The 25,262-nt window shown below is 53.0% G+C and overlaps 1 protein-coding gene across 1 annotated transcript; it reads left to right on the top strand.

Moving 5' to 3' along the window:
* The first annotated feature begins 9,995 nt into the window (after positions 1 to 9,995).
* Positions 9,996 to 23,595, top strand: LOC119103092 (retinal homeobox protein Rx1). The gene is made up of 4 exons (XM_037226540.1): positions 9,996 to 10,091; positions 10,726 to 10,843; positions 11,648 to 11,865; positions 21,871 to 23,595. Exons 1-4 carry the CDS (start codon positions 9,996 to 9,998, stop codon positions 22,165 to 22,167), a joined length of 729 nt encoding a protein of 242 aa, XP_037082435.1. The 3' UTR covers positions 22,168 to 23,595.
* Positions 23,596 to 25,262: the final 1,667 nt, after the last annotated feature.

Genomic DNA, 25,262 nt, shown 5'->3' with positions numbered 1-25,262 from the left:
AAACTGAAATACCTGAAGTCCAAGTGGCGGTCCATGGAAACCATAGATGTGATGTCGTGTGGCGAGAATTGGATGCGCGGTAAACGGAGAACAAGAAGTGCATGACATGTGGAAATGTAAGAAATGCAAGGTAACCAGTAACGGATTGCACAGGTGAACTTAAAGCAAACACGAGCCGGATTCAGAAGAAAGTGGAACACCTTGTTGTGTTAAGTCATGCATAACGCGATTACACGCTTTGCGTATTACTTGCAGTATATGCGCATGCGCCAGGGTGCATTGCGGGCTACTCGCATTACACGTATGCGCCAGGAATCATACTTTCTGACAGGCTTGCCAAACGCGCATACAAAAACCGTCCGAAAGTAAAGGCCAATAAGAATAGCGATTCACATGGGGAAAACAATGTTCAATCTTTATCTGCATGCCTTTCTTCTTAAGAGACGCTCGGTCTCCTTCCAAAATGGTAACGTTCCTCTTTTCCCCAAGTATTTTTTTTTTGCGCCGAAGAGGAAGAGAAAATAAGACTTTTTCTTCAGTTCACATGCTGTGCACGTGTCATGACAACTAGCATGAATGTCACAAGTAGCAGCTGACAATAAATATCACGAGACCAGCTGAGATTTTCCAAACGGGAGCAATCCGAAGAGAACACTTGCCCGCGGCATAAGCTTGTGGTACGTACACAGCTTTTGACTAGTTAGGTTTTACATTGAGAGAATGGAGACCAAGGTACCAGGCACAAAGCCAGAAATTTCGTCAAGGGGAGGGAGTCAGATGTCAAACTTTCTTAGACATCTTGCCAGTTTGGACCAAATCACTGGGACATCGCCCACTATCCAGTGTACGCCTCTTGGCTCAGGAGGGGGTCATGACCCCTTAGCCTTTCACTCGGCTACGTCCCTGCAAGGCACACGTGAACACACACAAGGATCCATCCACGATCCTTCAAGGGCGGGTTTCACGTTTTTGGCCACGAACAGCGCGCCATAAGATTCCTCTCCTCTCCCTTGAACAACAACGTTTGAGTATCCAAAAGGTCTCCAAATCTAAGCGGCGTGTTCACACCATTTTTATAGCTGACGGTTGCATGCAATTTTCCGCTGCAACTGTCTGTGCAGGCTGTTCTGTCATTGTATGAATTTGGTGAAGTTTGGTGCAGTGCCATAGATTGTGTGGTTCATTATGGTCATTGTTTTTCTTATGGTGAATGGGACTAAATTGTGTTTGAGATTTGCGCGCAGACTGAATGATAGACATTTAAAATTCCTGGATTCGGTTCGTCCCGACTCCGAACAATGAATCGATCTTAAACTCTACCGGAGATTTACGGATCATAAACTCCACGGGAGCAGGCCACCACTTCCAGGAAGCCGTCTCCTACAGCAGGACATGGTGTGGTCCCTCGGCCTTTATTCGTGATAGTGTGTTGTGGGCAGCTGTGGACAGCGAGGCAGCCGCCTCCGCTCTGCCGCCACATGTAAAGCTGACGTTCCATCTGTGACACCGACTGCTCTTGGGCGGTGTATCGCCGCCACACGACTGTGGCCTGTTGGAACCTTAATCATAACTTCGTGTGGCGCCTCACCGCCGATTTGGCGCCCGTCAATTTCTATCAAGCCACTTAATTGCATGTCCCAAACATGTGCGACCACGTTTACTCACTGCGATTGGGTATTTGGAAATAATTTAATCATTTATTAACACAAGGACAGACTTTGTCACTGACTTGTCGTCGCCCAGGTCACACTCATCTCCATGCAGGTGAGGAAGAGCGGTACTTTGGAGCGATGGCCGACGGTGGACACAGAGACAGATACATTCGGTTGCATCGGGTTCTGCCAATCATGATACTGGTGGTCTCAGAAAGGCTAGTGCTGCTCAAAATAAGATAAGGCACGCATCCACAGTCCAATGCTTTTAGAAGGTTCGCTACGTTTGAAATGCGTAGTTTTTGGAACGATATTCTTTTTGTTTAAGGCATTTCAGCTTTAAAGGATTATAAACTGATGACCGATTTTGCACACATGAATGTCGATAGGTGAAACAATTCCTCTAACCACGCAATACCGAGTTTAAATGCCACCTTTAGTTTCGACGGTAAGGACAACCGTCACAGTTAAGGACAGTTTAGTTTAAGACATTTTAGGTTTCTCCCAGCACGCAGGCAGCAGTAAGTGCAAGAACCGTCCTTGGACGACGGTGAAACGAAGTAAAAAACCGCCGCCAGCCTGCCACGTCCGTGGGTACCTTTAATTGATCCGTAGCGCCGAAGCTCAATAACACCAAAGCAATGGTACTCAAAGGCGACGACAGTGTACCAAAAGTGGTCGTTCGGCCCAGTGCAATGACCTGTCAAAAATGGTAAAAATGGTCCCAGGAATCGGATTTTGTTAGTTCTCGCATACTTACGCGCCGAAGCAGGATGATTTTGATTTCTAGCGGTGAAGAGCATGGATTAAAACAGTCTGGCTGTAAAGTACAATCCTGTTTAAAGCCCTGTCAGTCACGTCCGATTTTATGACGTGAGTTGCGAAGACATTTTTAAAGTTAATCAATTTGTTACAGATGAACGTTGCCATCAACCATAGATTCACATGTCGCAGGGCTACAGCCCACGTGTACAATGTGTTTCAAAAGTTTCCCATCCTCCACCCGCACATCTCATCTGGGAAATTCAACTTTTTGCATTCGGGTGACGTAAATAGGCAAACGCCACGTGCATTTCTAAGGTACCGTGTGACGCCTGAAAACGTCCAAATCTTGATTCCTAAGGTTTCATCAGGCCACAGTAGGTGGTCTGGTGGAATGGTGTTTTCAAAGGCTTGCTTTCTGTTGGCTGGTTGTGTGAGGGCCATGGGAATGGTCCAGGCAAGTGTGAACCAAGGCGATGTCGTCAAGGTGCTGGGGCTGTTACGCCACGCAGTGAGCATGTAACGGCGAGGACCCCTGCGGGGCATCTCGCGATAGGCAGCGCTCAGACCGACAATCGCCCGGCAGCCGGGTGGTGACAGCTGTTTTTGTCGAGGTGGCGTTGAACGAAAGCCAACGCGTGCGAAATTATGAGCCATATCACAAAGCAGGAGTTGCGAGATCTCCAGCGCTGGTCCGTTTTCGGAACGAGTATGTTTTTGACCATGCTCAACCCTCAAACATCCGGAACGACCGCACATGGACGAAAAACAAGGCGGAGCTGCCGACTTGGCGCCTGTGAAGAAGATGTCACAATGGGATGGTCTGTGGGAGGCGTAAGTCCCATGGGCCTCACAGAACTGTACATAGCTCGGCAACTTAAAAGTCAACCTGGGGCAAACTCAGTCCCGGGCCACGATCCGCCTCCCTGGGCCCTCATAAGGTTTTAGCATCCAGAGGGGGAACCAAAATCGCATGCAAGGGCTATAAAGGCCTAAAATTGAAACCACATAGCAGTTAAGTTCGAGAGGCATCATATACTAGAGGCCCTACAAATAACCCAAAATATTCATTTAAGAATCACCAACTCCAGGGTAATTACAACGTTTGCACCGCGTCCCCGGACGCAAATTCTGGATCGGCCCGCTCGGTGAAAGCACACCAAAGCCTTCATTTCGGGGTACTTTATTTCTAAGAAGCACCTTCATCCTTAAGAGGTACCAAATCCCAGCGGCCCATTTCTGGGTCGGCCCCTTGAACGTGGGGACATCAAAATCTCCATTGCAGCATATTCGCCATACAACATAGCACATACATACAACACCTTTACCCCCTCGACGAAGAAGCACTAAAAGCCTTCATTTCGGTGCATAATAACTGCGATTTTCCAGGAACACCCAATTCCGGGGGTGCCACAAAGGGCCCAAACGCCTTCCTTTGCGAGGGACAACCATTGTCAAGGGACACCACAAAGTCTATGCTTCTCCACTGACGAAACCCTGAATCGCTCCGGTCGGTGAGAGGCACCAAAACCTTCATTTCGGGGGAACTTCATTTTCTAGAAACACCAAACCAAAGCGGGTTATTGGAAGGGTCCCGAAGCTTTCGTTTTCAAGGGGTACCAAAATCCAAGGGGGACACACTTTCCGTACCTTTCACCCTGATGAGATCCTGGATCGGCCTAATCGCCGAAAGGCACCAAAAACCTCCAGTTCGGGGCATCATAATCATCATAACCGCGGCCTGCGTTTTCAAGAGGCACCACACGTCAGGGGCGCACCACAAGGGGCTCGAAAACCTCCATTCTTGAATAAGAACAAAATCCAAGGAGGATGACGGATAACCCCCAAGTCCTTATTTTCACGAAGAATGGGATGGCAAGGACGATATCCTTTGGTGCACGCGTAGGGGGACGCAAGGACCCTCATATACCCTCCATGGGCATTTAACCCCCGTCCCACAAGTCATTAGGTTCCGAAGGTCTCGAGGGGCCAAAGGGCCCCTTAAAGCCGACGAACAAGGTCGCGATTGGAGGGTGTGGAGGGCGGGCCTGAGGTCATATGAACAGACGCCAGCCCGAAGGACGAGTCATAAAGAGTCAAAATATCAAATGCGACTCACAGGGCCTCTTGCAACGATCGGAGCCCACAAGACAGTGAGGATCTCTATGTCGGCCAGCTGACTGAGATTACCAATACTGCACAGTCGGCACCGTGCTTTTCTAGGTTCTAGGGGGCCCTTCTCCCATTCAGTCAGGGCTTGCGAATGTTCCCTAGTGAATGAATGGACCCAGTCAAAGCCAGGGTTTGCGAATGCCATTCGGAAGGCGACTTGTATTGTTCGGAGCCCTTAAACAGTGTTGGGCCCCTTGGGCCGGTCAGGGGCCCGCAGTCCTAAACAGGGGAGCCTGTGCTGGCAACGGACTCAAGGTCGACCAGGGACGTATTTGCCGAACAGGGACGCGACCCCGAATGTCATAGCGCCTGCGTTGGTCGGGATCCACCTGGAAATCAAAGCAGGTAAGAGAAATGGTGATGCAGAGGTTCCCCTCCAATATCCTGACAGTGGAGAGGCTCTGTGGCAGTCAGAGGCCCCAGTACCGAACGAGTGACTCTCCGCACCGTTTCCACGAGGGGCCAATAAGCCGAATTGGTGTGTAGGTACCAATTATTGGACTCTGCGCTGGTGAGGGATCCTGAATCGGATCATCATCACTGCAACACGAGGAATGATGATGACGCCAATGCGTCATGAGGTCGTGGCACCGTGCGGCTCCGTCCCGATATCAATCTGAATACCGCACTAGCGAAACTGCCGCCCAGGTTGGCTTCCCTAGGTAGCTAATGGAGGTCATAAAGCATTCGGAAGTACCACGCCCCTATACAGGGGGGTTTTCTCCCGTCCGCTGACTGCCGCCGGGCGTTGGCTGTGGGGCCGACGCCGCGACAGATGGATATTGGTAAAGGCATTGTTAGACGAGACACCGTCGCGACTTAAAACATAAAGTTTGGAATTTCGTTTGCAGTGGTAGGCCTTCGACTTAACTGAACATGATGTTGTAGTATCACAGCAGAAAGCAGCAAAACCGCCCATGTTCCAATCAAAATGGCAGCATGAATGATGCACCGCGGTTTTGTCGCTTGCGTTGCTCCACATTCGGAAGGAAGACAGAAACAAAACAGAAACTGAGAACCACACAAACTACCGCGGCCATTTGCTATGGCCATGTTCCGCGACGGCCGCCAGACTTCCCTAGTGTCCTCGCCGAGCCGCCCTCCCAAGGAGACGCACCTCCCGCCCCCAAAGCACCAGCCCTCGGTGCGCACCTGTGGCCCGGTGCGCCGCTTCGTCGCGTGATTCGTGCCGCTGCCGCGCCGTCGGATAATTACCTGCGCCGCTATCGTCGACGGCGCGCCGCCGCCGCCTCGCCGCGGCGTTTATCGCGGCGGCGGCGGCGGGCAGGCGGTCGGTCTCAGGGCTGCATAATTCAGCGTCCGTCGGCCGAAACAGCGGCGCCGATAGCTAAACAAATTACAGCTCATTACGAGCGTGCGCGTGCGGCGCCGTCTGCCCGCCAGCACTAACAAGGGGCCTCGTTACGGGCGATGGTATCGCCTCGCCGATTGTGACGGGACGGCGGCCTTCCGCGGCGGTCACTCCGCCGATTGTGACGGGACGGCGGCCTTCCGCGGCGGTCACTCCGCCGATTGTGACGGGACGGCGGCCTCCCGCGGCGGTCACTCCGCCGATTGTGACGGGACGGCGGCCTCCCGCGACGGTCACTCCGCCGATTGTGACGGGACGGCGGCCTCCCGCAGCGGTCACTCCGCCGATTGTGACGGGACGGCGGCCTCCCGCGGCGGTCACTCCGCCGATTGTGACGGGACGGCGGTCGCCCGCGGCGGTCACTCCGCCGATTGTGGCGGGACGGCGGTCGTCCGCGGCGGTCACTCCGCCGATTGTGACGGGACGGCGGCCTCCCGCGGCGGTCACTCCGCCGATTGTGACGGGACGACGGCCGTCCGCGGCGGTCACTCCGCCGATTGTGACGGGACGGCGGTCGCCCGCGGCGGTCACTCCGCCGATTGTGACGGGACGGCGGCCCCCGCGGCGGTCACTCCTCCGATTGTGACGGGACGGCGGTCGCCCGCGGCGGTCACTCCGCTCCGGACACTGTTGACAGTGACGCGTGGCAGATGACAGACCCGGCACGGAGCGCATGACAATGAACACCCCACAAATGTTTATGCGCAACCGCTAAATGTGGTAGAAAACGGGTTGCGGAATTCGGTGAAGATCTTGCGAAGCAGAAATGTGGTTTCTCAAACTTAACTGGGGAGGGATGGGCTGAGAGGAAAAAAATTAATAAGGATTTCCCCAAAGTGCACCAAAACGGGCTTCTCGCCTGGCGCACTTTCTTCTGAAGTTTGAGGAGCGGCCCCCCCCCCCCCTCTCCTTGGCTTTACACGACATGGTCTCGGCATGCTGTGTGCGTAAGAACTTTTAAAGTGCACGTACAAATGCACGTTGAAGCTAGAGCAAGTTCTCGCAAAATCACGTACGGGTGAGCGGGCGGGCGATGAGCAATGGCGTGACCAGGCTCCGAAATTCGCCGACAAACGGGTTTCTTCATGGATTCTGTCACTTTCCTCTCAAATTTTGTAGAAGGGGGGGGGGGGAGGGCTCAAATCCCAACATTGGAATGATGCCATGATGAGCACACATCACGCCAGGGGTAGTGGCAAATATGCGTGACAAAGACGGACACTCAGTCCTGTAGGGTCACGGATTGGTCGCAACGTAGCTTCATAACGTGAAAATCTCTTGGAAAACACGTTCGTGGCCTGGCAATTAGCAGGCATGTGTGCGGGATTCATGCAACTCAAAATAGCTATGAGCAGGAGAAGCATGCAGGAACTACGAGCTCCCAATCTTTGCGTGTTAGAAAGGAGCAACATCAAACGTTAAGCCAATGGCTTGCAGTCACCCTCCTCTCACATTTAGGGGACCACGTCAGCTTAGGTTTCCGGCGGCCTTCTGCCTACATCCGTACGGCCCCCTACATGGACCCTTTCTGGCCTTCTTCGAGGAAGGAAGCCACAGTACGTGGGACTGGAGAGCTACCGTCCACTTAAGGGCTTGGGCTCCTTTATCTCTACTCTTCGAGGGTTTTGAGGTTCTCGCCTACAATGGTTAGTAGCACCACTTTAGTTGGGTCTGGCACGTCTCGCTAACTAGGTTTGGATTACCTCTTTACCTGGCTTGGAGGCAGTCGAACACTAAGGCTCTGAGTGCCTGCGTGGATTTCGGGCCGCCCTCTGTCTTAGCTAGGGACATCCGAACACTAAGGCTCCGGGTCCCCGCGTGGATTTTGGGTCGCCCTCTGTCTAAGGCAGGGACACCTAGCAATGAAGTATGCCTCTCTACCCGACCTTGGGACGCCTACAATATGGGCGAGGTGAGCATTTCCGTCGAATCTTATGGTTACACATTCGTCTGGGCTTAGGAGCGCAGCTCTTCTCCGGTTTTGCAGCACCATTTTTCAATTCCTGCAGCAGGGGTGTCTTCACTGGCCAGAAGTCCGCCTATAGTCTCAGATGCTAAAGGCGTGCGCCTTAATGGCACTCTAGCTTGGGTGCGCCAGAAAACGCATAGTGTCACTAATGGCGCATTCTATTTAATCGGAACGTGCAATATGCCAACTCTCACAATCCTCTTACAGCGCTAAGCCAATTTACCTTATCGGAAAGCACGAACGTCAATTACTGTGGCATTAAATGCTGCCCTAATGGTCTGGTGCAGTCTGTTGGGAATACTGAAGACTTACTAGTGCCGCCTGGATCCGATTCGTTCATTTTCTTAACCTGAGCAGCATTCAGAGCTACTTCACCAAAAAAGAGAGGAAAATCAGAGCCGTTTTTCACGTATGGCCATGTTTATCTTGCCACTACATATGCGTGCAATGCCGTCTTCACTCCTCCATGCTTTTATCCACCAGGTGCATGACTCCATTTAAATTACGAAACCAAGGCTGACAGAAGAGTGTCCAGGTAAAACTAATGAAAAAACCAACTATCGAGACAAAGTGTGTGGGAGGCGGGGGGGGGGGGGGGAGGGGGAAGCACAACTACGTGGCTGTGGTGTGTCATGTCTGAAAGGCCCATCATCTTACGTCTGTCTCGTTACCCCGGCCCCATGAGTGTAGCCACGTTCCTGAGATTAGGGAGCAAATCAGGATTGGAGGGGTCAAACTGGAGTCCGGGGGGATGATCCGACCTGTCAATAACATTTGCCGTGAGATGATGTGAAAACGTGCATTCTGCAGGCAAAATCGTTGGGGACAAAATCCCATGTAGCGAAAATTGGGGAGGACATACTCCCCAGCCACCAGTTTGATTTGGTTAGACGAGTGTCTGTGCCCCGGCACATATTAGTTCTTATCGTAAATCACTCTTGGTAGCGCTGTCGACTATTCTCATATCCATGAAACTACAAAAGGAGCTTGTAGCAAGCGCCGTTTGTGCGGACATCTTTGGGAACCAAGAAGGTTCAAATGGGACGCAAGCACAAATACGCAGAACTAGAAGGTGATGCGTTTTAAGGTTTTATGACAACGGTCGTGATAGTCTGACCCGCGTACTCACAGTTTTGGTCGTTGATGCCACCAGCCAGGGGCGAGGGAAGTCCTCTAAAATGGGGAGGGGTAGGGCAAAGTCATTTTCTTTATTGCCTTTTTTGGTCACTTACCAAAGGGCACGCTTAATTTCCGAAGAATATGGGACTTAGGCCCCTCCCCTGGCCTTCATTAATGTTGTTGTCATCTCTCTGACACCATCAGAAACAATGAGCCTAAGCGTCACGCGGTCGGCCTGTGTCAGAGCTGAACAGGCCGTCTGCAGAGCTGCTGTGTCAGAGCTGAACACGCCGTCGGCAGAGCTGCTGTGTCAGAGCTGAACACGCCGTCTGCAGAGCTGCTGTGTCAGAGCTGAACACGCCGTCTGCAGAGCTGCTGTGTCAGAGCTGAACACGCCGTCTGCAGAGCTGCTGTGTCAGAGCTGAACAGCACATGTGATGAGCTACTGTGTCAGAGCTGAACAGGCCGTCTGCAGAGCTGCTGTGTTGCCACACGTCTGCGCACTGAACCAGCGGCGGTGCCGACGCGCAGGCCACAGGTGGAATTCACGGAAGCACGCGTTCCCGCGGTCACCCCCTCCCCGCCGCCGCTGCCAACACCGCTCCCATGCTGTGCCCGACTGCGCGTCACTCCTCGTTGCTGATAATTCGAGGGGGGGGGGAAGGGTCGTGCGGAGAGGACACCATGCACCCGAGATGAGGCCCGAGGCGGGGTGATTGTTCACACGACGTGTGAGCCACCGGCGATAATGCCCTCGGACGGAGCGCCGGCCATCGCTGTAACTCTAGCCCGCACGCCTCAGAATGAGGTGTGTTTATGCTCGCCGCGCCGACCCGTCAATGGAGGCATACCGCCGACCTAATGGGGTTAATAAAGATTTCCACCCGAGATAAGATGCCCACGACGTGCCGGTAAAAGGGACGGAGCTGCAGATTAAAACGTCCTCACAATGGCGGCGCGGCGCGCCGGCTGGCGGCCGCCGCTCTCGGGGCGGAAGCAGTGCCTGGCGGCCCGCCCGGCCGGCCCGGCCGTGCCCGACCGGCCCGTGTGGAGATGCAAATGGTGGGCGCCACGCTGGCCGTCTCCGTTCCCGGGAGCCGTGTTTGTTTATGGCTCATTGTGTGGTCGGTGTTCGTGGCGCTCGGCTGACGGGGGGCGCGCGTGTGGCAATACTCCCCTCTACCAATACCCCCCTCGCCTCCGTGCCGCCGGTGCAGTGGTGCCGCGCGCGGGCCGTACTGTCGCGCCAGGATCAGCTAGGCAGTTAATGACGATCAATTAGCAAGAGACAATCAGTCATTTCGGAGCGATTGCGTCAAAGCGTCGACATCTGGCGCGTGGTAGTGAACGATTGTGCGCGCGCCCGAACATACCGCACCTGCGACGCATTCTTCTCTCCTCCGCCCGTATACTGGTATGGACAATAAGCAGCCACGTGTACCTGCGTGTTCTGATGCACGCGTGTCTGTGTGTGCGAGACATGGTCGCCCGGGCCAATTGCCGGTTAATAAAGCCGCATGCCACCCGCCAGTAATTGTTATTAATAGGCCAATAATGGCCAGCATGCAACCAGGAGATTACTACGTGGCCCAGGCCTGTGTTTAATCATACCAATAATAACATTAGGGCGCAGCCGGCTCAGGGCCGTATGCACCGACTATCAATTGCCGTTGCCGCAGGCACGTGAGCGGACAGCGCTGCCGAAGGGCACGTGCGCCGCCGCGCGACGGCCACGACACCGACCGGGTCCTGAGATGGCCTCAGGCATCGAGCGTGCCGAAGACACCGTGGCGCGGGGTTTGCGGTGCGAGCTGGTGTATGCATTGTCCATTTTATATTATTTCAATGACTGAGGTATTGCCAATAACCTTGGAAATTCGCAGTGACCCAGGGTAAGTTGAAACTTTTAGGAGGAAAGTTCTGTTGTCTAAGACGGGTTTTTACAGCGTGTTACAAGAGGCCAAGGAGAAACAGCATACAGCCAGGAGGGCAGACATGTCATGCTTGAAATGACAAATAACATTTGCTATGACAGTCAAAGACCTGAATAGCTGATGGTATCCAGGTCCTTGAAACCAGAACCACGAAAGAATGGGCCTTGTTTCCCTCCACTTATCGTTAGCCGCTTGTCGGCCCGGGAACACACCGTAGCGCAATCAATGTCGCTGATTGCATCGAGCAAAACGTACCAAATCACCCTTTAACAATGCAGTTTCATGAATCAGGTCCATTTCCTTGTATTGGATGCAAACGCTTGTTGAAAATCGTGGAAATGTTTACTGTGATTTTTCTGAAGACCCCCACTCTTATTCTTGCCGCACCCCTGGCGTTTGAAAGACTCACGTTCAGGGGTAATTAAGAGTCGTGGAAAGTGGGCAGAACCCAAATGCTGCAATCAGTCCCGCTGGCAATGTTATAGTATGCATATATAAGTATTCCAATTGCTTCAATATTCTAGTGGGAACTGGACGAAGGCCTTCAGTGTGTCCCATCCTTGCAAACGGCACCGTCGCGCCTCGCACATCGCCCTTTGCAGCGCACCAGCCCACGGCACATGACCTCAAGTCTCGAATCCATGTCACCACTGGGTGCCGTCGGCAGGCGGCTCGGACGAGGCGCGCGGCAGCGACCGGGACGACCCCGACACGCTGAAGGCGCTCGACGACGCCAAGTCGAAAAAGCACCGCCGCAACCGGACCACGTTCACCACGTACCAGCTGCACGAGCTGGAGCGGGCCTTCGAGAAGTCCCACTACCCGGACGTCTACAGCCGCGAGGAGCTGGCCATCAAGGTCAACCTGCCGGAGGTCAGGGTGCAGGTAAGAGGACAGCGCAGCAGCGGCCACACGGGACAGGGGGGGGGGGGGGGCGGAGGGCAGGAGGGGATAAAATATAGCTTTGGTGGTGGGTGATGAATCGGTGTGTGACAACGAGCGCTGCTCAGGTGCGTGCGAGTGCACCAATGCTTCAAAAACCAGTTCATATCCATCACTTTTGACATTACCGGTTTTGCTGTAACAAATTTGACCGAAGGTTTTGCAATGATGGCATAGTGGTGCGAGCCCTTGTCAAACATCACTTGGTGCGAAGATCCTCATATACGCCACGCCCCCCAGTAGGATAATGACATGACAACGTGTATGTTTTGCAAACAGATCTTACGGCAACGAAGCGATGCATAGCATACACCACTGATGGCATCATCCACATGGTGTAGCAGGGCCACCCGTGTCACCCTGCCTCTCTGAACAGGGCCACCCGTGTCAACCGGCCTCTCTGAACAGGGCCACCCGTGTCAGCCTAGCTCTCTGAAAAGGGTCACCCGTGCCAGCCTGGCACACTTAGCAGGGGCGACCGTGTCAGTCTGGCTCTCTGTACAGGGCCACCTGTATCAGCCTGGCTCTCTGAACAGGGCCACCCGTGTCAGCATGGCTTCCTTGACCAGCGGCGAATTGACCGTCACAAGTGCTCTCATGGACGGTGTTTCCACACGCCCGCCACACAAACAGCAGGGTTGACGCCCTTCCTACAGACGACATGCCGGCAGGGACGGCTGTAGTGACAACTGCACAATAACACAGGCAGAATACGACGCTGCCGTGCTGGTGAGGATCACAACTCAGCTGTCACGGCTGGTGCCGCCTGCATGTGCCGTGTTTTGATGCTGTCTGTCTGCTGCCGGCTAAGGGGCAGGTCAGAAAAAGGAACGGGATCTGTTACGCCAGGCGTAACAAACCGGGGATCGCGCAAACGTCATTTCAGGTCGACATACTCTGCCTATGTTTTACAAGGCAAGCTCTTGTTTTCATCATCACGTTAGTTGTTCAGTGCATTAGCGAGGGACATTATTCACATAGATAAGAGAATTAGTTCTGTTAAAGAAGGCAGCATATTCAAGAAAATGCTGCCTGACAAAAGTCCTGTAAAACCTGTAACTTGCGGTTTAAAAAAAAGCAGAAAAATCGAGTGGGATCCTGAATTCACTTTAAGTATTGCTTCGATAAAGACATGTTGCCGAAATATGAGCCTAACTTTATCTCTATTCTCCTATATCTTTCTTTTGTTCCGGAGAATAAGGCTAACACTACCGTCTCAGCTAGTTTTCATTGCTGACATTGCCCCGCCAGCCAGGGTCAGGTCCAAGCCAAGCAGGCCTGGTGAGCTCCCCGGTTTCTCTCTACCGTGCACTGTGGACCGCCCGGTCACGGTGCTAGCTGCTGGCCGCTTGCGTGTTGCGCACGCCGCAAGCCGCGTCATGTCTGATGGTGGGTCGCCGTCACCGTCGCGTGGCGCGTGCATCACCTGTTATTTGCAGTTGGTCAGCCGGCGGCCGTCCTCGCCACCGCCCGCCACGAAACACCCTCCAATTAGCGCTGGTTTAACCTCATTTCATCGCTAATTACCCCAGCCTATTAGCGGTAAATTTGAATTGATCTTTGTGACAGAACCGTCTGCCACGTTCCCACGGCGGTGGCGTCACCGTTTCTAATGACATCGATTCTTTCCGCGAATGCAAACTAGATAGCGTCTGCCCGCGACAGGCGACGGCGCGTCAGGGATACAGGCCGTGCTGCTTCGCTCGTGCACCGCGGGTGCGTTCCCACCGCGCGCGTGGTCGGCGCTAGTTCACTTCTCATCCCGCTCCGTCGTCACCGAAATGAACGTGGTCATGCGGCGAATTGTTCTTTCGCAGCCCCATCGATACTTGTAAAATATTGCCTTTGTTTTCGATAAATTGCCCTGGAGTTGGCCAGTCCAAACCGTTTGCATTGAAAGCCACTCAGGCATGATGCCATTGCATCTAGGCGTTCAGCAACTGAAACACTGCGCTGCGTGCATCTGCGTGGAACAGCGCCCTGATCGACACACATGCCAGCGGGGCCACAGCAACAGAGCACGCATCCGTCTCGACAACGTCGGCGACGTGCCGAGCCGGCGCTGGCTCCTCGCCGGAGCACCGGCCGACGCGACTGCCGGCGGAGAGCGCCCCGCCGTCGCGGCCGCGCCATTAATACCGGCCGTCGCCGGGGCTGATAGTTTGATCCGCCGCCGCCCGACGGCCGAAGTCCAGCGTGAGAGCGCACCACGTGCCAGGCCGCCGTTCGTATTATTGTTTGATTGCCGCCTTCAGAGCGGCATTAGCTGTTTTACGGCCGGCCGGGCCGCGCCGCCCTCCGTGGGGGCACCGTGGCCGGACTGCGCCGCCCTCCGTGGAGCACCGGTCGCGACGCACGGCGGCGGCCGGAGGCGGCGGCGACAGGGGTCGCTGGGACGGTTGCCATTCTTCCGGGAGATTTTGGCGGGTGTCACGGCCTGCAGCGAGGCATCGCTTTTGCGGTGTGTCACAGTCATTACGCCATTTGGTCTTGACAGAGCTCTGTTTTCGAACTCTAAATGTTAAGGCTTAATTGGAATCTCATAAAAATGGAGGGGTTTAGAAAAGCCGTGAAGCTCTGTCCTCAGCCGAATTGTGTATATTTGTTGGATATTTGCCAGCTCGGGAAAGAGCCCTGCATGGAGAGTGCGCTGACTACAACGTTTGACGCTACCATGACTCAGTCTGTCTTCACTTCCGATTTAGTTCCCCAAGCGGCCGGCGATAGGACCCGCCGCCGCCGCCTCCCCGGTCGTCACGTGACCGTGCGGCACGCGAGGCGCCCCGCCCCCCTCCCCACCGTCCGGCCGCTGGCTCCGCGCCACCCGGCTATCGCCGCAGAAGCCGATTATCACAAACGGCCTGCCCCTCGGTCCCATTAACAGAACAGGTAAATGATGACATTAAATTAATTGGTTAATATAGCCGCGAAAGCCGCAGCTGAATTATTCACGGCCGCATTCCGTGCGGGGAGAGGTCGATCGGTGTGCCGGTGATGTGCACGAGCTCTGGGCGACGGCGCACGAGTTGGCCCCTCAACTATTTTTTTCTGTTGGGCACCCTCCCCCACTCCTGCATGTTGTGTGAGATCGCCCGCGATGGTGTTTAGAATTAACGGAAACCAACAAGGAAGACTTAAATTTCGTGAATGCTTCCGTTGGTTTTCAGCATCTTCGTGAAATCAATCAGGGTCAGCACCTGCTTCTTTGCCTGGCATAGCCAACGTGTAGCGGCAAAGTTTTCCAGCCAAAGCAGACAACTGAAAACCCTTTATTACGCTGTGCTGTTTGTCAGAACAATAAAACACACGAAGCTGTGCAGTCCGTCCCTACACATTTCTGCCTACCTTGCATGGCAGAACACTTAACAATTGTGTATAATTATCAAGTAATAAAGCAGCACCCTCGAACCTGTACTTATAATATTCTTATCTGAAAGTTTGTGGCAAAGGAGAGGGAGAGCACGGCATTTCTTTGTTTGAGTCTTCATATCTTTAAGTGTAAAACTATTGCATGGTGTCGCTGCTGGATTCGTGGTGCAGCGTCATTCCATGCCATGATTTTACATTCATGTAAGTGCAAATGCATGAGTGTAAACTTAAAGCAATGGCATAAGTAGCACTTTTTCGCTAGAAATTAGTACAGGAACATGACATCTGCGATCTCCTTAACTGTCAATTTTCTTAGTTTTTTCAGCACAAAATATCAAACACGGAACAGCAACAACGGCATCAAAATGTACAACAGCATCTATTACACGGAACAGCAACAAAAGCATCAAACTGTACGACAGCACAGCCCAAAAACAGCCTGCTGTTTGGCGGAAGAATATTTCATTACGCCAAGACATACTGACTATTCCTTTGGTCATTGCTAAGAGTGGGCTGGAAAGCCCCGTAAGTAACCGTGAAATGGCGTCCTCAGTCATGTTCACCGCTCTTGACAACATATGAGCTTTGCGTAAGTTCAGTCGTGTGGTATCCACAGTTGGGCTCCAATTGACAAAACAATCATGGGCAATATCACGTGCGAGCAAGCAACAGCCAATGCATATACAGTTATGCGCCTGAAAAATGAGGCAATTAATACCAGCCACAACTTAAGCTCAAATAGCTGTAATTCTTGTTAAGGTTCCGGAATGGTCAAAGGTCAAAACTAAACAAGCCAAAGCCCTCTTATACCACGCCATGCCGCCCGTCGCTACAGTGCGAATGTCGTTAGCGATTAACTGCTTCCAACAGAATGTTTAATTGCCTTCATCTTGATAAGCTAATGGCGCCTTTCATCAGAAATACCAAATAATTCACACATCAGTTAGCAGGTACAAAGTGCATTGCGTGCAGTAATTCATGGCGCAGAAGACACCGGCGTTTAAGAAGATAACCGTAGTTCACCAGGATTGAAGTCCTAAACCACTCTTGCGTACACGTTCGCTGTTCACTTGCTGTCACTTAAATGTACATTGACCTTGTCAAATATGTAAGCTACTAGTCAGTTGTATTGGAACATGTATGATACCTAGTGTTGTGCAGGTTGGTGATTCACTCAATCGAAGCGAAGTCAATTCCTCTTAGAAATTCAGGCCTCGAACGTACATAAGCACAAACTTAGGTTCCCAATGGCACCCTGCACGCTTTTATTGCAACTCAATGAAAATGAGTGAGCATAAAATCATACTTTTCTAGCCATCCTATCCCACGGGAGCTATCCATGATAGATGACCTCCGGACTGGGTAGTGCCCGCAGAACTGCAGTTACGCTCAAACGATCTCCGATCCAACGCTGCGATATCCGCCCTCCAATCCCAAACCTATGCTCAGTGACCATCCGGACCCTTCAGCTCGACGTAAGGTCTGTGTGAATCCTCTGCCCTGCATCGCGACCCCCGCCCCCTCCCCCACTCTCAGCCCATCGGGCAGTGAGAAGCCTGGGCAGGCGCACTCCCTCAACCAACCATCTTCCCGTCCTTTCCGACCTGCCCCCACCCCCTTCGCCCACGCGCCGGCCGGCGGCGGCCGCTCTGATCCGCTCCGCTGATGGCTCCGCTCGTGATAATTGATTCGGGAGCCGCGCCGCTTTGCGGTGGGAGCGGCGGGGCTCCGGCGCCACTTGACGGCGCGGCCGATCGCGGCGATTGCGGCGGCCTCGCGCCACGCCGCGATCCGCTTCATAAAGTGAATTAAGATGCGTGCGATAGCGGCCCGAATCTATACATTAGCGCGTCCGTGGTGCGGCGCCAATGAGCGGCCATTAAGTGACTCTATTACCGGCGCCGGCGGCCGACCGCCACCTGTGAGTGGCTGGCGCGCGATAAGAGATTATCGCCCGGCGAATTAGGCGGAGGCACCGGCCGGAGCAGTGTCCGGTGCGAGGCTGGCGCGCGGACGTGCCGCGCACGCGCCCCGCGCCCCATCAGCAGCCCACTGGAGAGCGATGGCGTGGGGATGGTGCAGAGCATGCAATTTTATTGAGAGAAAGCGCAGCAAGTAGTGAAAAACAGACTGGCGGCACCTATTTCGTATGCTAAAGCCCTTACGTCGCGTTTGTTGGAAAGTGCTGCTAGCGAACGTCCGCAGCATTTTCAGTTCAATACTCAATGGGGTCAAAATGTAGGTGGGAAGCTTACCTTCTTGTTTGAAGAGACTCGGAGCGTCCGAATGGATGACGTGGTGCCATGTCAGCTGAGCGGTCCCTTCTGTTTACGATTGGGTGACGTGGTGCCATGTGAGCTGAGCGGTCCCTTCTGTTTACGATTGGGTGATGTGGTGCCATGTGAGCTGAGCGGTCTGTTCTGTTTACGATTGGGTGATGTGGTGCCATGTGAGCTGAGCGGTCTCTTCTGTTTACGATTGGGTGACGTGGCACCATGTGAGCTGATCGGTCTCTTCTGTTTACGATTGGGTGACGTGGTGCCATGTGAGCTGATCGGTCTCTTCTGTTTACGATTGGGTGACGTGGTGCCATGTGAACTGAGCGGTCTCTTCTGTTTACGATTGGGTGACGTGGTGCCATGTGAGCTGAGCGGTCTCTTCTGCTTACGATTAGGTGGCGTGGTGCCATGTGAGCTGAGCGGTCTCTTCTGTTTACGATTGGGTGACGTGGTGCCATGTGAGCTGATCGGTCTCTTCTGTTTACGATTGGGTGATGTGGTACCATGTGAGCTGAGCGGTCTCTTCTGTTTACGATTGGGTGATGTGGTGCCATGTGAGCTGAGCGGTCTCTTCTGCTTACGATTGGGTGATGTGGTGCCATGTGAGCTGAGCGGTCTCTTCTGCTTACGATTGGGTGATGTGGTACCATGTGAGCTGAGCGGTCTCTTCTGTTTATGATTGGGTGATGTGGTGCCATGTGAGCTGAGCGGTCTCTTCTGCTAATGATTGGGTGATGTGGTACCATGTGAGCTGAGCGGTCTCTTCTGTTTATGATTGGGTGATGTGGTGCCATGTGAGCTGAGCGGTCTCTTCTGTTTATGATTGGATGACGTGGTGCCATGTGAGCTGAGCGGTCTCTTCTGTTTATGATTGGGTGATGTGGTGCCATGTGAGCTGAGCGGTCTCTTCTGTTTATGATTGGGTGATGTGGTGCCATGTGAGCTGAGCGGTCTCTTCTGCTTATGATTGGGTGATGTGGTACCATGTGAGCTGAGCGGTCTCTTCTGTTTATGATTGGATGACGTGGTGCCATGTGAGCTGAGCGCCTTACATGTACTGTCTTCTGCGCCACGGGTAGACATTCACCGCCGGCCACCGCCAACTGCACTGTCTAGCGGTATCAGCTATATTTTGCATCCAGTCAAGACCCTTGCATGGTCTAAACCTCTCGCTGTATCGAACAGGCAAAATATTTTCCTCCTTTCCTACCAGCTTTTCGTTTCCATGAAAGTCAAAAAATTTACGTGCACTCTGATGGGGCTTAATTAAGAGCCATGCGGTACAAGCAATGGCAAGTTCCCTCACATGTCAAAATTTGACGTTTGAAGGTCAGATCGCTTAAGTCTGATGCAATCAGGCATTTCACTATTCCCCTGATATTTCTTCGTTTTTCTAGCCGTCTTACCAAGCCGTGTGCTTTCCATACAAACCGAAAAGACAGTCATTGCTGGAGGAATTTGAAATATTTCTTTGTGTAGATGTTGTAACCTTCGGCACGACGAGTTCACATAGGCTTTCCAGAAAAACATCAGTTAAAATTGGTGAAGATAGATTGTTTTTTCCACATAGCAGCCCACAACATTTTATCAAAAACTTCGTACGCCGACAAGGTGGCACGAGTGGTAGGCATATTTTCCGACCTAAGTGCTTTTCATTTGGTTTAAAAGTTCATGGCCTCCCATTCCGGATCGAAATGAAAACAAATAAAGTGAGGAAATCACAAAGTATGATGTCCCCTGGAATAATGGGTCACTAATTATCATACCAGCCGATGACAAAGTCCCATATCACGCTGACAAAAGTCGGTTATTATCCCATTTTGAGTTCCTACCCAACCACAGTGTGATTAGCGGCTTCCGTGATTGGGCAAACTGTTGAACGCGCCAGCGGGAGCCCGCACGCGAACGACTCGCTCACGCGTGCAGCATAACTCAGCCCAAATGGTCTCGAGTGGTCGATGGGTTGAGAGCTCTTAAACCGACCTTCACTACACCAGGAGGGCAAAACGTGCTGGTTAAACAACATTACCAGGCAAGCATTGGTCATATGGAAACGCTGTTGTTGCGTTTCTTACGGTGGTACCCACTTCGTTCCTTGTGCCACTTGCTTGCTTTATCTGACCTAATTTGTCGCGTACATGACTACAGAAAAACGATTGAAGACGTCCCTCGACAATCTTGAAATCCGGGTGCGGGTCTAGGGTGTCCTCAGCGACTCATGTCCAAAATGGTCATTCGGAGGTGCCGCCCTTGCACGTGGATATTAATAGCAGCTGTCGGCTCGTACACGATGCCACGGGACGGTATCGGTCGAGCGGTGCGCGCTCGTCGGGCGCCGGTCGTCACCGCCCAGACCGCGTGCTGCGCTCCACCCCTGGCCCGGCCGCCGCCGGCTGCCACGCCGCCCGCCACCATCGCAGGCACGCCGCCCTATTCAGCGTCGCTCAAAGGGTTGAAAGGGCGCGGCGACGCCGGCCCACCACCCCAGCTTGTCTTTATTAAATTACCGACATCTCGAGAGAGCTAATTCGCGGGCCATTATCCGGCGATAAAGGCGGCGACGCTGACCCCTCCCTAGACGGGTCCCCGGCACCCTTTAATGTCGGCTCCAGTTTCTGGCTGGCCCGTGAGGCGCCTTTTTTGTCCAGCTTGGACCGGGGCTCGAGTCGGGGCTCGACTTCAGCCGACCGGAGCGCACATGCCAAGAGTTCGGCCGAGGCCGGCGACGACACACCGTTGGGTTCGGCCTTCCGATACCGCTGGCGCCTCGCCTTGCTAAACCAGGCCAAATGACGCCGTGTACGAACAGGCTGAAGAATTACTTTTCTGACTGTGTCATTTGGAGGTGATGTACAAAAACAGGCGTGCGTCATTCGCACCGTTTCCAGTTGTGGATAATTGGCTGTTTAAATGAGAGCCTCCACGATTAATGGGACATGGGGAAACGAGGGGATGTTGGTGTTACACGATTGATATCAGAAATGTCCGTCAGCTCCCGCCGGTTCAGAATTGCCTGAAATAACCAATCATGAATACACATAAAACTTGTTACAGGTAGACGATGCCCACCATGATTATTTTCGCAATTGCCGACGATTTTGTCTGGGGGCTGATGCGAAACTCGGTCAGAGCGTTAAGTGATGAATTCGTGATAGTGAAATTGGTTCATCTTTCGGTACGCATACCATTATGAAACACACTATTTTTCGTCGACCCAAAACATGGCCAGCTGTCGTGAGCTTTGCCTGCAATTTTGCCTCCACTCCCAGCATATTATAAGTTGCAGTTGTTTGAAAAAGTCGATGGACCTAGTTCGGATAGATGCGATTATGCATCAGTTAGACCAAAAAACGCTGGCAATCGTGAGCCGAATCGAAGGTAGCATACAGATTTTCTGCATGCCATTTTGCTCGTCCGAATAAAATGGCGCCCAGAACGTTGCAATTGCGATGCCCTCTTTCCTTCAAATCACATCAACTTCGGCAAAACAAGAGGTCAAACGCAAGGCCCATTTCTCAGGTTGTTCTTTCGGCTCCTCTCCCACTTTGGGAAAATCAACAGGTGAAATCATTGCACCATTAGATACCACTGGCCATTGAATATTTTCTTTCGCGACAATGCAAAGAAGGCACGCACTCCAAAAAGCATCCAAGAGCATTGGGCTGCAGGAAAATTATTTGTCGCATGAAGCAAACACCGCCGTTTTACGCGAGAAGAAGCTCTGGCTAACGCTGCAGTGATTTCATCTTTGAGGTGCATCCAATCACGGTGTGTGCGGGCCTTTATTCGCGCCCGTTTCACACAGTACTCCCCACTCTTGGCTTCCGCCCCATGTTTGCTTCAACCCCTCCTGTATGAACCCTGAATCACACACAAAGCCGCTAACAACACAACCCCTCCTGCATGAACCCTGAATCACACACGAAGCCGCTAACAACACAATCCCTCCTGCATGAACCCTGAATCACACACGAAGCCGCTAACACAACCCCTCCTGCATGAACCCTGAATCACACACGAAGCCGCTAACAACAAAAACACCGGCACATGCACGCGGTTTTCGACATCATCGCCGCTGCAAGTGATTTTGCGTGACTAGAGCTAATGGCCATCCGCGTTGATGTAGTTCGCTCCAACTGGAAGACGGCAAGTGCCTGAGGGCGAGCCTGGAGCTCGCCGCAGCTACAATTACCATCGCTGGGCAGTGTCACCCCCGGGCCCCCCCCCCCCCCCTCCCTTCCCGGCGACCCCCCTTCCCCTGCCGATGCCAGGCGTCGCTCACGTCCCGCTCCTTCCGCAGGTATGGTTCCAGAACCGGCGCGCCAAGTGGCGGCGCCAGGAGAAGATGGAGGCGAGCCAGCTGCGTTTGCAGCAGGACTACCCGCTCTCGCCGCCCTTGAGCAGCCTAGCTGGCCCACTCGACCCGTGGCTCGCTTCGTCTGTGTTCGGCTCGACGCTGATGCAGACGCTGCCCGGCTTCCTAGCGCAGCCGCAGACGCCGTACCCCAGCTACCTGACGCCACCCAGCTCGCTGACGCCGCCTCTGGCGCGGCACGAACCGCGGCAGGGCGCCGCCCGACCCAGCCCCTCGCCCTGAGCGGGCTACACGCGCTGCGGCGTCAGGGGGCGCCGCGGCGTCGGACGTCATCCAGGGCGGGGCACGGGTGCAAGTCTTCGCTCCTGTTGGTCGGGTCTGCAGACCCCTACATGGCCGGACGGACCCTCCGGGTCACGGCGCAGCCTCTGGAGCCCCAGAGTCGGACACGGCTCTCGCCCGACCACGCTCTCTCGCCGCCAGGCTATGGGTGGCTGTTCAGCGGACAGGATCTGCGGGCGAATGGTGTTGCCATGAGCGAGTCCCAGCAACGCGTCAGTTCAGACGCGTCAGTTCAGTCAAACTCGAGGGAACGTTTCGCCGGCAGCTCTCAATGTGGTCCGTTGCTGTACGCTGTGCGAAGAAGAATGGATCACAACGTCATGATGAGAAGCGGCTGACAGTGGGGACCTCGGCGGGATCCCTACCCAGCCTGACAGCACCAGCCGGAAAGGCGAGCCAGAACTCTAGCGAACGACCGATGTCAAGAACGTTCGGGCGGCGTCAACGCAGACGCACGACGAAATGCAATCTTGCTTAGTAAACCTCGAAGATTTATGGAACAGAACGGACTCTGCCCGAGATCGCCGCCGCTGCCGGCCTGTGCAAGACCTACCTTCGTGGATTCTACGCAAGCTCACGTAAGGTGGGATAGCAATTTGTTCAGTTGTGCTAACTTCGTGATCAGGACTTTTTGGGTTGCCATATGATGGACCAGTCAAAACGCCATGAGGCCCAAACCATCGATGTTTGTGTACAGTGTTTGTGTGTCATTTCAGGAAAGAAATGGTAGAAATTGCCTTTTTTAAAGGAAGTCTTCAGGGTATTGCTACTTATTTGCTATTTATTTTAATTATTTAAATGCATCACTTGAAAGGTCTTCAGCTTGATCCAGTAAGTGCGTTCATAACAAAACGCACTTGTCAAGTTAACAGGCAGGTGTCCCACATGGTTCATTTCAGTAATTGCTGAGGACGGATCAGTCTCCAAAATTCTACGATGCTAGTTTTTGCAACCAGCAGGAAAGGCAACCCCTCTTTGCTTCTTGATCTTAAGTGGATCCTACGCCCATTTGCCTGTTGCTTGGTCCTTATTTGCCATACATGTGATATTTATGTAATGTCTGTTATATGAATAAAGTAATAGTGTCGCTCGTGAGACCTTGTTAATGACACTGTATTTGCTGTTCGTATAGTATAGAATCATAACGTGGACCTGTTGACCTCATTGTATGGAAATGTGCTTAAAAGCGAAGAAGAATGCGAGCATTAAGCGACTGTGTCACACAACCTCCTCTTGGCCGTTCTCCAATGCTAGTTCCAAATCGGCTTAGCTGATCGACAACGGCCTCTCCTCCCGACCTATTATTTCATCACAGCCGCATTGTCATTATCGAATGTTGCCCATTTACCGTGAACTCGTGTAAATAAAGCCGCCCTCTCTGACCGCCGTAATTGCCGATGGTTTTCCGATTGCGTCTGTTACTACAATGAATACACGCTCGGCGCCGTGCGGGAGGCGCTGTCCCCGCCGGCGGCGCCGGCCGGCCAGCCGTCTCCAATAACGCCCAACCTCGCCAGATCAGCCGATTCCTTTTCCGATATAAGTCGAGATTACATCAACGGTCCCGCCACGATGAATCGCGTGACGTCACACAGCCCACAGTTCAATCGGGCCCGGCCCAATAATATGGTAATTGTGTTTGCACAGACTAACCGAGCAAAAAGCAGCCGGCAAATTGGATCCAATAAAATTTTCCGAACAATTACGATGTGGCTGAGTTCCTGAGGCGAAATCGTTAGGCCTCCATTTGAGCGAGTAATGACACGATTGAGGGTATGGGTTGGTGCTGTTGTGTTCATATTAAGCTTGATAACTTTTCAGTATCCCGCAAAGGTGATTTCCCGCCAATGGTCGCAGTAGTTGCATTGGAGGTTTTGACAAAATTGGTTTAGCAGATGGCCCAAACATAATTATTAGATTGCGGAGTTTCTATTCAGCAACTGCTCCGTGTGGTTCAGACCCTGCTGAAGACCATGTGATGAACTTGCAGATCCAGGCGGCTGTCAGCGCCGAGATAACGAGTTTAGCCCGGTCACGTGACAGCTAATGCGTTAACCACATCAGTAAGTGCACCACGGCACTGGACGATGCCGCAGAGATGCGCTCTGAGTTTCGAGGCTAACCACGGTGCAGTGGCGTCATGTGACAGGTCTTTCAAAGTCTGGCGAACTGTCGACTGGGACGGCGGTCGCGAGTCGGTTTCTTGCTATTGTTCAGTGAATAACTTGAGGTGGTTATGAATATAGAACTCATCCACGCGGATTTCATATATCTGTCAGCTATTCACTCATAATTAACTCGGAGCAACTGTCGGCTCTGTTTCTCCATCAAACTGGCCCCTACACAATAAATGTTTGTGGGAGTTCAAATCCGACAAATAGCTGACAACCAGTGGAACGTCGCCACTCCCAGCCAGACGCGGATCTTGCATTTCTCGCTGGGGGAGGGGGGGGGGGGGGAGGATAACCTCAGAAAGGTATATCTTTCTGTGGTTCCTCCCTCCTTCCCGTGCTGTAAGAGCCCCCCCCCCCCCTCCAGGAGGCACCATAGGTTTTCAATGTGGTGAGCCCCTGAGCGGTTAAAAGCGCCCGCGGTACGTCCACACACAGTGCTCTCCACAAAAACGTAGAAGCCTTCGTAAATGGGAATGAAAAGGAAGCCACTATACCATGTCCCTGGGTCCCAAAATGCGTTGTAAGGCTATGTTATAGGAACCCGGTGACAGCAAAAAGCCCTCCGCGCCAATGGGAAGAACTATAGACCGATGCGACAAAGGGTCCATGAACAATAGGTCATAGCATATACCTAAGAACAAACTGACTTTTCAAAACTAACTCACAATAATCTTTAGGACTCACTGAATTCTGGAGAAATGCGATTTAAGGACGAGCAGAGAACCGATGGCAGAATACTGAATTCTGGAGAAATGCGATTTAAGGACGAGCAGAGAACCGATGGCAGAATACTGAATTCTGGAGAAATGCGATTTAAGGACGAGCAGAGAACCGATGGCAGAATACTGAATTCTGGAGAAA

The sequence above is a fragment of the Pollicipes pollicipes genome, unplaced genomic scaffold, assembly GCF_011947565.3.
Source record: "Pollicipes pollicipes isolate AB1234 unplaced genomic scaffold, Ppol_2.1 Scaffold_5724;HRSCAF=6776_pilon_pilon_pilon, whole genome shotgun sequence".
NCBI classification, from domain to species: domain Eukaryota; kingdom Metazoa; phylum Arthropoda; class Thecostraca; order Pollicipedomorpha; family Pollicipedidae; genus Pollicipes; species Pollicipes pollicipes.
Note: the sequence above shows the minus strand (reverse complement) of the source record. Positions and strands in the feature narration are given on the sequence as shown.

What these genes read in the sequence shown, in the direction of transcription:
- LOC119103092 (XM_037226540.1), top strand. Translation starts at nt 9,996, where the DNA reads ATGGCGGCGCGGCGCGCCGGCTGGCGGCCGCCGCTCTCGGGGCGGAAG. An exon ending in CGGCCGTGCCCGACCGGCCC is followed by an intron (nt 10,092 to 10,725) that starts GTGTGGAGATGC and finishes CCGTTGCCGCAG; the next exon opens with GCACGTGAGCGGACAGCGCT. An exon ending in CGAAGACACCGTGGCGCGGG is followed by an intron (nt 10,844 to 11,647) that starts GTTTGCGGTGCG and finishes TGCCGTCGGCAG; the next exon opens with GCGGCTCGGACGAGGCGCGC.